We start from the raw sequence: 13714 nt of genomic DNA on the forward strand, positions 1-13714 counted from the left end.
ATGCCTCCATGCTTTTTCCAAGTCTTCCTCCCTTCCTGGCTTGGGGAATCTCAGTCAACCTTCAACTCATCTTCTAATAAGGATAATGACAATAGCTATGTTTTGGAGAGCATTTATTATGTGCAAAGACTATTGCAAGATGGGCTATATCCCATTTCATTCTTACAGGCACCACCCTCACCACCACTTGGTTTATTCCTCAGCGATGGTGCATGACTCTCTGCATTGGAATTGTGTATTTATGTGTCTGTATCCTTAGAGACCTTGTCTCCTTTTGTCCCACCAGTACTCCTCTGGTGCCTACCACAGGGTGTGCTCAATACACATTAGTTACTGAATGGGCTAATGAACAGTACACTATACACAGCTGCCATACCATGATTACACTAACAGAACTCCAACAGGTGATAGGAAACAACTGCTTCTAAACACCACTAATGCCAGAAAAAACATTGAGAGTTTCCCTTGAGGAACTAGGGACAGAAGAGCCCTGCAGTTTGCTAGGGAAGAGGAGACAGTTTAACCAGGGAAAGACTTCTCCCCGTGTCTCCATCACAAAGCAGAATGCAACCCCAAAGGCTGCCGGACCAGGGCTAGTGCCCCCCCCCCCCCACCAAACATCAGGTTCTGAGGCCCCTCAAAGTGACACTTATCCTGTCTGTAGATTTTCAAAAGGGGGACCCATCCCTCTAAGACTCACTTGCAGAGCAAGACTTTCTGCATTTCAGAGTCTTTCAGGGGACTAATTGCTGGAGGTGCAGCACCTATAAGCTTGTGACTAAATATTTTTAAAAATTTTAAGATGTCACTGTTCAAATAATATTGTTATAACATTTGAGAAATTTAAAAAGAAAAAACAAGATTCAGAATCCCACCACAGAGCCAGCTGTTTCAAGTTTTTCATATTCCTATTTAGTTGTTGTTCACACACACAATTTTTATGTAGCGATAATCACAGAACATCACAAATATGTAATTAGTTCTTTTAAACCAGAAAAATTATAAAGGCCTATTTAAGAATTCAAACAGTCCAAAGTGCAATAAAAAACGTGTAGTTTCCCCTCCTGTTTCCCTTGCCGGAGGTAACCACTGTTAACAGTTTGATGAGTAGTTTTGTAGTTGGAGTTTTCTTTCTTTTTGGCCTATCATCAATGCCTTCATACATAGTCTTGATAATTACTGGTTAATGTCACATTAATTGTGTGCAGAGTCATCCCTTCCTCTGATTATCCTCCCTTCTAACTAATCCAGATGAAATCTGATGAGAGAAATTCTAACATATATGTCCAAATTAAATATTGTGTGCTTATTCTGGACACAAAGTGTGATAGCATTTTCCAAAACCCCAGTTCAGCTGTATTAACAGGCGAACTTGTCTAGATTGAGAAAAGCAGTAGTCCAGAATCTCTTGGTGTAATTCCCCTTAAATAATAAAGATCTCTGCAGACTCTCCCATCTCCATCTTCTGTATGACTTTGTTCAGATTTGTTTGAACATTTCAGACGTGGGCAGCGTCTGGATTGGAGTTACATTTTTTGCACAATGCCTGGCATGTACTAGGTGCTCAAATACAGAATGAAGATTAGAGTGACTCTGGAGCCATCATAGCCCTGGTCATGGAAATCTCAGGGCTTTATAAATTGACTCATTTTGCTCTCAGTGACCTGTAACCATGGAAATGGAGGGTGCCAGCACTCCTGTGAAGACACAGCTGATGGCCCAGAGTGTAGCTGCCATCCACACTACAGGATGCATGCGGATAGGAGGAGCTGCCTTGGTGAGTGGCGACCCCCTTTACTGGGCGAGGGTTTGCCCCAAAATGCTCATCCCTGTCCCTGACCCTTTTTTTCTAAGACAGTCAAGTGCAGTAGTGAGAAGGGGGGAGAGTAGAGCAAAGAGTTAAATATGTAACTGACTTATGAACCTTCAAGTGAGATAACTCACTACCTTGGGACCAGCCCAGAACCCTAACCCTAACCCTTAGTGGTGTTTAGCACCAAACCAGATGCGGGCTGGTTTGGTGTCTTTGGCCCCAGACAGGCCCTGTGTTGCTTCACATGTTGTGCTGGGATTAGTCTAGGCCTGAGGTGGAGGGCCTTTTCTTTTTTTTTTTTTATTTTTTTATTTTTTTGGCCGGGGCTGGGTTTGAACCTGCCACCTCCGGCATATGGGACCGGCGCCCTACCCCTTGAGCCACAGGCACCGCCCTGGAGGGCCTTTTCTCTGTGTGCAGCCTTCCTCCTTTCCTGGTCTAGGCTTCTCCTGAACCTGGTGTTCTGGAGACTGGGACAACATATCCCCAGGGGCCAGGTACAATGTTAGCACCGGCTGTTTGTGCTGACGCAGCGACTTTACCGTCAACAGGACCCAGGGCTACATATTTCTAGCAGGACACCTGGCCTACCCTTCATGGTGTGTCCTCTGCTAGTTCCATTTTAGAGGCTTCTAAGCCCAAGGCTCTTTTTGTACTGGACTAAGGGAACTGCATTGAATCTGAGGCTTGCATTCCCCAGTACCTCTATGAAGTATAATATACTTCCAAAATCTTTTCCATAGTTGATGGTTACTAAGGACCTGTGGCATTGAACTTGCTGTGTTTCCTACAGAGACTCATTACGACACATTTAATGAGTGAATATTATTAAATTCTCACATTATTTTAGCAGAAATGGTTGTGCAGGGATAAATAATGTCTGGGATTTTAGCAGAAATGGTTGTGCAGGGATAAATAATTTGACTCATTCCATCGGAGAACTGTGCTGTTTTGCTTCTCTTATAGAGCGAGAGGACACGGCCCTGGAGGTGACAGAGAGCAATGCCACGTCAGTGGCGGATGGGGATAAGCGAGTGAAGCGGCGGCTGCTCATGGGTAGGCACCTCCACTGCCCTTCCCTGGTCGCTGCCCTTGTCCCTTTCCCTCCCCAACTTTCTGCATTAGGCCTGAACCTGGGGGTCACATGCCCTCAGATTAGCTGGACCAGTGAGCAGTTCCTGCAAACCTAGGGTGTGTGTCTTTTCTTCACCCAGAGCTGCTGTGGGAAATACAGTGAACCAAGCCATCAGAATCATTGGATTAATGTCCTCACACAGCCCCAACTTTCTATAAGGCTTCACAAACTGCCCTGAGCCTCCATCTCTTGGCCTTTCTTTAAAGTCGATGTAATAATCTACCTCTTAGGGCTATCAGGATGCTCAATTAGGATGATGATATGCCAAAGTGCACCGAGTCCAGGGCTTGGGACTGAATGGCAGGTCAGTGAATGTTAGTTCCCTTCCTTCTGAGTCTCTGGAATGAGAGAGGACTTGGGCGGCCTCTAGCTCAGAACGGTGGCTGATCTGCATTTACGTCCACTGTGTCTCCTATTTCTGACTCAGCGTGTTTATAGTAGAAGAGATGAGTGGAAAGGAGTGGCACTTGGCCGGAGGACCAGGGAAGGTGGCAGATGAGGTGGAGATGAGAAGCAGAGGTGGTGGCTGTGGGGTTGGGAGTCGGACAGACCCCTTGGCACATTGCTCTTCTGGAGAAAGTTTGGCTCCACGTAACTAAAATAGCTGCTGGCTTTAATAGTCAGGTAAGATAACTGGTTACCAGCCATTGGTTACCAAGCAGGTTAACCTTTTAATTCTTCTAATCTGTTCTTCTAACTCCTCCTCCCCATGTGTCTGAAAAGTGAAGTCTATACGGTTATCTCTTGACGTGTCAGTTTTTGACAGTGGCTTTTATCTTCCTGCTGCAGAAGACCAGGTTTTAACTCTCACTACTCCCAACCCCGCAGTGAGTGTACACAAACACACAAGCACACACACATCCCTACCCTTTCTCGCACACCCTTAATATAGTCGTATCACATTTTTTTTTTCAGTTTTTTTTTTTTTTTTGGCCTGGGCTGGGTTTGAACCCACCACCTCCAGCATATGGAGCTGGCGCCCTACTCCTTTGAGCCACAGGCGCTGCCCCCACATTTTAAATCAATATTATGTGCTTACATTATAGCAACTATGAGTATGTAAATATGATTCACCTGAGTTATGTAATGTGTCAGGATTTTATTTTCTTCATTTACTTTTCTAAGTACCTCTTACCAATTCTTTTGCAAATTTCCATTAGAGCTCTGAAACTCTTTTCAGTGTGTTCAAATATAGCAGTAACTTAAGGAAATGGAATTTTCTTCTTTAAAAAGTCTCTTCAGAGAGCTCCCACCCTGCTATAGCTCTTGGCCACCTGCAGCTCTCTCCTCTGGACCTTTCCTATCAGCCTAAAAATTCCCTTCACCATTCTTCCCTTTAGTGGACCTCCCCCAAAGAGGGTGAGGGTGTTAGTTTCCACGGTGAATCAGATGTAGGTTTTCAAAAACTCTGGATGCTGAAAATGCCTCTATATGCATATTCTGCCTTCACCCTTTATGGAGAATGTAGCTCCGTATAGAATTCAGAATTGGGAAAATCATTCCTCCAGAGTTTTAAAGTTAGCACTCCACTGTTTCCAAGCATGCAATGTTGTTTTGAGAAGCCTAAAGTCATTTTTATTCTTGATTCTTTATATAAAACCTGTTAAAGCTTCTCTCTGGGAGTTCTCAGGATCTTCTTCTTGTCCCTAGTGATCTGAAATTTCACAACGTCCCTTACTGTGAGTCTTTGGCCACCTGCTGTGCCGATGCTCTGCCGAGTACTCTGGTAGTCCTTTTCAGTGTGGACATTCAAGTCCCTTGGTGCTGAGACTTTGTCTTACATTTTTTCCTTTGATAAATTTCTTCACTCCATTTTCTCTGTTGTTTCCCTGTGGAATTCCTATCAGTGGGTTGTTGTAACTCCTAAATTAAGCCTCTTTTTTTTTCTCTTTTCTCTTTGTATTTTTCTACTTTCTAGGAGATTTTTTTTTTTAAATTGTTGAGGATTCATTGAGGGTACAAGAAACCAGATTACACTGATTGCATTTGGCAGGTAAAGACCCTCTTACAATTGTGTCTTGCCCCCAAAATCTAGGAGATTTTTCATTTTTTATTCCCTACTCTTTCTACAGGATTCTTTGTAAAGTTCTGCTTTCATATTTTGATAATTCAAGAATTTTAGTTTGGTCTGTTGTTATAGGAACCTGTTCTTATTTCATGGATTCTTTTCTTATCTCCTTGAGGAAATTGATTATAAGATTTTAGTGGCTTATGCCAGTAATCCTAGCATTCTGGGAGGCTGAGGCAGGTGGATTGCTTGAGCTTAGGAGTTCGAGACCAGCCTGAGCAAGAGTGAGACCCCCATCTCTACTAAAAACAGAAAAACTAACCGAGCACTGTGGCAGATGCCTATACTCTCGGCTACTCTGGAGGCTGAGGCAAGAGGATTGCTGAAGCCTAAGACTTTGAGGCTCCTGTGAGCTAGGATGCCATAGCACTCTTGCTTGGGCAACAGAGCAAAACTGACCAACTGTTGAACATATTACTGGAGTACATAGTAATATGTATAAAAATAAGCTCTTTTAACAAAAGATTTTAACTTCTTTTATATTTAAAAAAATCTATTTGCTCTTGTATGGTGAGGTTTTGAAAGAAAAGATAAACATACATGTTTTCTCTGTCATACTTAATTAGAACTAGGCTTGACCCTCACCACTCCCCAGGCTACCTACAATGAGGAAGCTATGGAAGAAAAAAATCATGTCTTTGGATACCTAGGTTCTTGCAATTCAGTGAATATTGACTAGCGCTTGTTTGTTACTTGGACTAACTACATGAAATTCAGAACTTAAAGGCCATTTGTTTATGGTTCTTCATTTTCATAGTTGTGATTTAACAATTTTGACTTATTTTTCATGTGACCTTAATGACAGGTCTTTCTCCTTTCAGGAAAAGTTAAACTTCTAATTTGAGTAAACTGGCAATTGCAAAGATGAAATCATTAGTCTGCACCAAGGGAATGGTTGGGGGTAGGCGACATTTACCTTGTTGCTTTGCCCATTCCTCATATTCAGAGGAGAAGGTTCAGGATTGTGAGGGGAATATTCTCTCTTTCTACCCTGTTCTGCACTCACATCTTGCCTGCCAGATATGGTCAGACTTAGCCGGTTGGGGCTTTGGATCAGGAGGCACTTTTAATGGCTTTGATTCCACTTCCACTAGTAGGGGGACGGCTCTACAGGCTGAGAGACAACTTGAACCCTTTATCCTGACAAGCTTCCGCAGAAAATATTACTCATTTAGACTTGTGGAAGAGGCCTCTTCTGCTCTCCCTCTAGCCCCTCTGCAGGTGGCAGAGACTCGGGGTGTGATCATGAGTACCCCATTGTGCTTCCTGGCTTCCATAAAAATAATCACAAATACTAACAGTTGTACCAGCACTTCTTTAGGATGCTAACTGCCTTTTTTTTTAAATATATATTTAACCTCCTTGTTAGAAACATGTGCTGTCAACAATGGAGGCTGTGATCGCACCTGTAAGGATACTTCAACAGGGGTTCACTGCAGTTGTCCCATCGGGTTCACGCTCCAGCTGGATGGCAAGACGTGTAAAGGTAGCCTTCACCCCATCAGGGAGGCTGGGTGTCCTGGCATGGAGGAAACCCCCATGCTGCTAATGTGTGTGAATCAAGGCACCTCTTTCCCCTCCCTATCCCAAGTGACTCCAGATTTGCTTATGATTCATATTGATGGAAGCTTTTCTTCCTTGGGCTAGTGGAAGGTTATAATTGAGTAAGCGTAATTAGAACCAACTTAATTACACTAATTGTTGAGGAGGTCAGCCTCTACAAGCATCAAATAATTCATTTCAGACAGTGGCCTTATTAGAAAAAAGGCAGTTCAAGGAAGCATTCATTTGCAGGAGATAATATCAACATATTGTAAATAATAGCCTGGAGATTATTATGTAAAAAACAGTCAAGATTATTATCCAAAGAACTTAATGAATAACTGTACCATTAACTTTTACTGATGAAGAGAGACACCAATGATTTATGGGTAGTTCATGGGCAAGAGTACAAAAGATGAGTTCTTTAGCATGATAAAAAGTAGATAACTGATTACCAGACGAAACTGAGAAAAGATAAGATTGAGTATCAGGAATAATTTAAAAAGACTGAGGCTATTTGATCATTGTATAATTTGCCAAAACAAATGCTCCAGTCGCTTATGGCTTTCATCATTAAACTGGGCTAGATAATATATTAAAGGGAGCCATGTTATCTTGAGAGAGCAGTACAAGGATGGGAATACGACAGGACCTCACCGTTCTTTCCCATAGTTTGTTTTCTTAACACTAGTCAAGGGCATTGTAAGTCAAAGTTCTCAAGAGGACGAGGCACTTGTCTTTCAAAACTGGTTAAGCCAGACAAGAAAACATGTGTAAGATTAAAAACATTAGCAAGAATTCTTAAATGCTTTTATGAGTCTGTTTTCATTTCAGAAAATAATGAACACACGTAATAGCCCTTCAGGGATTTGTGGGAAATGAGGCAAGTATTGCTCTCTGATTTGCCGATGCTTGCCCGTTACAGATATTGATGAGTGCCAGACCCGCAATGGAGGTTGCGATCATTTCTGCAAAAATACCGTGGGCAGTTTTGACTGCAGCTGCAAAAAAGGATTTAAATTATTAACAGATGAGAAGTCTTGCCAAGGTATGTGCTGAAAGTGTAGCTGTGCTACCATGGCCCGTCGGTTGGAGCAGAGGACATGTAACTCCACCCTGGCAGAGACTGGCTCGCCAGGCTTGACGGAGCCATTAATCCAACCTCCATCCTAGCCTTCACTTCTTCCATGTCGGGTAGAATAAAAACACTGATGTAGCGCACAGGCACATTTTGGAAATTAAGCTGTTGATGATTAGAGAACACCTCAAAGAACCCATCTGGTGTGATTACAGCAGCTTGCTCTTAGAACTGGACCGGAACGCAGAATGCAAGCAGGGCTGCAGTAGGATGTGGACATTGGGCATAATTTCCCCTTTCTAACATTTCCTTTAATATTACTGAATTTACAACAGAAGTTATAAATTGAAAGCAAAAATGAATAGGTTTAGTTAATATGCCTTCCTTGCAAAAAGTTGAGGTCAGTACATAATTAAAATCATTTCTCAGTTGTTCTCTTCCTTGTAGACCTTGTTTTACATGAGCAGCCGAGAGGGAAGAGATGCTGGTTAATCCTTAGGCAGGATGACACACCCCTTCTTGAATGCATCTTTCCCATGTAAGGGGTGCACCAAGGGGACTTCCCTGGTAGCTGTGGTTGGTATTAATAACTGTTTTGGGTGGTGAGAAACTGTTTTGAGTGGGAAGCATCATTAATTATTTTTAGATGAGCACCTTTTACTTCCTATTGATGTGCAGGAAGAAGCTCTCAGGGAAGATGTGCTCTCATGTAATCTGGCTCCATTTCTGTGAATAAAGAAGGACCGCCTAACTGACCTTGTTAGAAATCTAAGAATTAAATCAAAATCAGAATATAGTGTCTGATTTCACTTCAGATAAGGAAGATGTAAAAGTTTCTTTTTTAAAACTTTATGATGTGAAGTAGGTTTTTCTTCTTTCTTGGTTTTTGCTTCTCAATGTATAATTTGTCAGGAAGTATGAGCATATTCTCCTTTAAGTTAATTCTAGATGATTATAGTGTGGAAATAATAATTTCTTCAGTTTGACTTGGAAAGCAGATTTGCTGTTCCACATAATGTTTCATAATGTATAGAACAAGCAAGACTATTTAAGCTGTGTAAACACATTAAAAGGGAATTAGGAAAGTGATCTCATTATTTTTGGCAAAGCAAAAACCCATAGTGAACAGCCAAAGTCAGCTACTGAACAAGTCCACTTTTTCGACAACTGGCTGATATCAATAACAGATTTCACAGAACGGCATCAATTACTAGGGTAAAAAAGTGACTTTCTCTCATTTTTCACTGATCAGTCTTGGTAGGACAAATATTTGCACAGAACAGATTTATTGAAGAAATTGCCAGGATTTCTGGGAAAAGCTAAGGATGAAGGGGTTTTACAAGAATTTGTCCTTTTTTATTTCACTTTTTCATTCTTCCTGCTCCTTCCAAATGTTTGTTTTTTATTAATGTCATTTCGCATGGCACATTTAGTGTTGAAAACATGGTCCAGCAATGGTCTAGTTGGCTTCTCCTGAGTGCTGCACTGGCTTATCCGGTTGGAGACACACGTCATAACTCTGTTAAAACCTTTCCAAGTGGAGAGAGTGAAACACTAATATTCTAATGTATAGGAACACTGTGAGGGCCAGACCAGGGAAGAGGCGATGACGAGACACACAAGGGCAGCCTCCTGAGGCTACTTTGCATGACCCCAGCAGCAGCCAAGGCGGACTTCACACTGAGCCAGGAAGACAGGGGACACGTGGGACGGACCATGGGGGAGGAACAAGACCAAGGGATTGGTCAAGAGGATCCAGTTCAGAGTTTACCCACCACATTCCAGTGTCTGCAATAGAAAACTACAGAGGATATCAGCACTAGCGCATTCTTTTAGGGGCAGAGGGTGTTAAACCCCAGGATTAACTGGCCTCTTGGGCGAGAAGGCTAATATTGGAAAGATCAGAGAGAGATGGGAACCAGATTTACCTCCAAACCAAGTGTTTTCTTCTTTCAATTCACCATAGTTCATACATTACTACTGATATTTTACCAATAGCCATATGACAATAACAATAATGCATATCTACCACTTTATAGTTTAAAAAATTCTTTTTAGGGGGCAGCGCCTGTGGCTCAGTGAGTAGGGCGCCGGCCCCATATGCCGAGGGCGGAGGGTTCAAACCCAGCCCCGGCCAAACTGCAACAAAAAAATAGCCGGGCGTTGTGGCGGGCGCCTGTAGTCCCAGCTGCTCGGGAGGCTGAGGCAAGAAAATCGCTTAAGCCCATGAGTTGGAGGTTGCTGTGAGCTGTGTAAGGCCACGGCACTCTACCGAGGGCCATAAAGTGAGACTCTGTCTCTACAAAAAAAAAAAAAATAAATAAATAAATAAATAAAAAATTCTTTTTAGGTATGTTATCTCATTTAAATATTTTATTTATTATTTATTTTTTTTGTAGAGACAGAGTCTCACTTTATCACCCTCGGTAGAGTGCTGTGGTGTCACACAGCTCACAGCAACCTCCAGCTCCTGGACTTAGGCAATTCTTTTGCCTCAGCCTCCCGAGTAGCTGAGACTACAGGTGCCCGTCACAACACCCAGTTATTTTTTTGCTGCAGTTTGGCCAGGGCCGGGTTTGAACTCGCCACCCTCAGTATATGGGGCCAGTGCCCTACTCACTGAGCCACAGGCGCCACCCCAGTGAAATATTTTAAATTACTTAACCCTGCAAATAAGCATGGGTGAGAGAGACCATTTGAGCTTGGGGGCAAGTGTAGTTTGCAACAGAATGTGGAAATAAGGGCCCTGGCAGTGATTGTACTTATGGTGGGCTGCTCAACACTTTCTTTAAAGCAGTGAGCAAGGGCAATGGATGAATCATTTTTTTCATGCTGCATGTGTCATTTTTGGTGTTAGTCAGCAACTAGTGTTTATTATAAGCTTATTCTTCACTTATCCCTCAGAGTGGGTTTCAGCTACCTCTCCCTTTGACAATTACAGATGTGGATGAGTGCTCTTTGGATAGGACCTGTGACCACAGCTGCATCAACCACCCTGGCACTTTTGCTTGTGCTTGCAACCAAGGGTATACCCTGTACGGCTTCACCCACTGTGGAGGTGAGCAGATAGCCCCTCTAGAGTTAGGAGGTAGGGTTCATAGGGCTTCCACCCCTATGAACCCAACATCAGGTGATATTTCCCAACATCAGGTGATAAAAGGTACATTCTAGTCCTTGTATGACAGCAGTGAGACAATCAACTCAAGAGAAGCATCTGCTAAAGGAAATCTCCCCAGAGTTATCCCTGTCACATGTTGAAGGTGAAACGGAGCAGAGAGAATAGCTGAGTTCTTTCAGCTGTGGATTCTTTTTTAACTACGTTGACTTGCGGTTGTATTTGGAGGACAGGAAGGTCTCTCAGGAGCTGCTACCCTGTCTGTTGGAACTTCCCAGCAGATAGCTAAGTTCCAGTCCTCGGAGAGGCTTGGCGGGACACCAACCAATCCCACAGTCCTGCCATGCATAGCAACTGGCTGCAAAGCCTTGGTTTATGCCCCATCAGGTCTTTCAGCTGGAAGTAGAACCATTGAGTCAATCACCCCACTCTGCCCATTTAGTAACATGTCTCATAACCTCATGGTCAAACAGGGTATGGCATAGATTTCGGTTTGGTATCAACAGAGTCCCACTTCACTCCCCCCACAATTTTTGAGAATACAGGTTCAGATCCCAATCCAGAATGTCTAGAGCTTCCAACATGATCTTCCTGAACATCTGAGGATGTTGGAACTGGCCTAAATACTTCCTACCCAGTTCTTGTGTTTTGTGCTTAAGAGGAATGGATATTAGTGGTTTGCTATAGACAATTTTGTCTCCCTTCTCCTTTTCAACACATCCTTGGCATGGCTGAAAATATATTCTCTCCATCCCTTTCGGAAACCTCAAGGAAACATATTCTGAATAAGAACGTGTATCTGTATTTAGATGGAGCCTCCTTTTGACCTACCTCAACTGCATAAATGGTTAAATACAGAGTCCTAATTCTATCTCCCTTGGTTGGTTAGCCCAGGAGGATGGTGGAGTTTTGAAGCCTATGCATTGTTTGAGTTTGGACATCTGAAAGTAGAGTGTGGCCCCTTCTGATTGTCCTTAATGAGGGAATGATTTGGTCAACAGTGAAACTTGAGATGGCCCTAGTGAGGCTCCTGCCAGAAATTCACTGAGTGGGTGGTAGGGTGTGGAGTCAGTGGGTGCCAAGTGCATGTCCTAAAGACCCATCAGCACCTTCCCTTTACCTAGTGAATTTCAACCACATGACTCCCCTGTGGCTCCTTCCTCAACAGAGGGACAGTATCAGCCCATTAAGTGACAGGCTGCTGTGATAAGAGTGTTTTTTGTTCTACAGACACCAACGAGTGCAGTGTCAACAACGGAGGCTGTCAGCAAATCTGTGTGAACACAGTGGGCGGCTATGAATGCCAATGCCACACTGGGTATAAGCTCCACTGGAATAAAAAAGACTGTGTGGGTAAGGGGCACCAAGGCACAGACCCACCTGGTAGGGTGCACCACTGGCCCAGAGGCGGCATGGCTCTGTGTGTGCTCCCAGGTCCGCGTGGCCCAGGAGTGCGACTGACCATCCCTCCACTGAATTCTTCTCCCCACAGCTGCAGCAGCTGTTCTTTAAATAGTTCAAAAACAGGAGATACTTTGCAGACTCTTTGATGTTTCCTTCTGTGCTTATGTGAACGTTGGAACTTAACTTCTGTTTTCCCAGTTGCTTTTCTGCATTTAAAAAAAAGGCAAACAAGGGGCTCCTTTGGTGGGAAATGAAGCTGGATGTGTGTTCTGTGCAGGGCATAAGCTGTACCTTTTATTCTTGGGTCCTTTGGTGCATGGGACTCAACCGTCCTTGCCACACTTAGATTCATCCTTCTCTTTCTGTAAGTATCTGTGTTTTGTCCTGTTTAGAAGTGAAGGGGCTCCTGCCCGCTAGTGTGTCACCCCGCGTATCCCTGCACTGTGGTAAGAGTGGTGGAGGAGACAGGTGCTTCCTAAGATGTCACTCTGGCATTCACCTCTCTTCAGGTGAGTGGGTCCCGGTCCCCAGCACAGGTCCTCACCAGGGCCAGGCCTCCCAGGCCTATAGGTGTTAGATTCCCTTAGAGGGCTTCCAAGTCCTCAACCAGGTGACCTCATATGCTGGGCAGTTTTCTAGTGGCTCATGTGGAGTGGGGATGGGGGTGATTATTTGCTACATGGATAGCCTGTCACCTCACTTACATGTTTGACATCATGTTCTGTCTGTTAGGACTGCAAGAGGCCTACTCTGTCACCTGCGGCTCTTCTTCTGCTCTCAGGAGCAAACAGCAAAAATCAAATGACTCTACTTTTGGGGGTAATTACCAAATCTGCATGTTTTCTGGGGCTCACTGTGTTCAATGGGCTTCCTTCATGGGGTGATGTTTTTGGATGTTGGCTTTATTTTCTTTTCTCTTAATCTCACTGCTGTGAGCATGTTACAGGGTGTTCTTGCCTGTGGCCCTGATGCCTAAAATCTGACTCACCCACATAACAGATACTTACTGAGTGTCCACTGGGTGCTAGGAAGGACTATGGCCAGCCCTTGTGGGTCATCATATTGGACAGCGGCCCACAGAGCTCTAGGATAAGGACACTCAGGTCTCCCAAACTCCCTGTCCAGTGGGGAATGTGCCCGGTGCACACGGTGTGTGGATGGAAGTAGACCTGGCTGAACAGGGGAAGCAGGATTCGGTCCAAGAAAGGGGCACAAACCATTTCCTGTTTATCAAAAGATGACATATGAATTCCAAGGTTTTCAGGAGGCCTTGCCCTCCTAGATGTAGACATCTTTGTCATTATGTCATGAGAACATCGGAATGAGGTTCATATTACATCTGGGTATCCATCATGATATATGAGCAAAGCTGGAGACCGAAAGCAAGATAATCACAGCTTGCAGGTACTAATTGAGCCACTCATATATGCCAGCCACCATATTACACATATTAGCTGACTTAAGCCACATGACAACCCTCTGGGGCAATTTTACTATTATCCACATTAAACAGATAAGAAACTGAGGCTCAAAGAGGTGAGATAACTTACCCAAAGTGA

The 13714-nt window shown here is 43.7% G+C and overlaps 1 protein-coding gene across 6 annotated transcripts in view; it reads left to right on the plus strand.

Moving 5' to 3' along the window:
- The window catches only part of SCUBE2 (signal peptide, CUB domain and EGF like domain containing 2), a 64983-nt gene that overhangs the window by 19193 nt on the left and 32076 nt on the right, over window positions 1-13714 (plus strand). For 5 of the 6 annotated variants that reach the window (XM_053562030.1, XM_053562033.1, XM_053562031.1 and 2 more), the window contains 8 exons: window positions 1661-1777; window positions 2780-2869; window positions 6386-6502; window positions 7484-7606; window positions 10578-10694; window positions 11982-12104; window positions 12548-12664; window positions 12888-12974. In XM_053562030.1, the coding sequence (XP_053418005.1) occupies window positions 1661-1777; window positions 2780-2869; window positions 6386-6502; window positions 7484-7606; window positions 10578-10694; window positions 11982-12104; window positions 12548-12664; window positions 12888-12974 (891 nt within the window). The remainder of the gene's footprint in view (window positions 1-1660; window positions 1778-2779; window positions 2870-6385; window positions 6503-7483; window positions 7607-10577; window positions 10695-11981; window positions 12105-12547; window positions 12665-12887; window positions 12975-13714) is intronic. The other variant, XM_053562035.1, reaches the window with a different exon arrangement.

This window comes from Nycticebus coucang, chromosome 14 (assembly GCF_027406575.1).
Source record: "Nycticebus coucang isolate mNycCou1 chromosome 14, mNycCou1.pri, whole genome shotgun sequence".
NCBI lineage: Eukaryota > Metazoa > Chordata > Mammalia > Primates > Lorisidae > Nycticebus > Nycticebus coucang.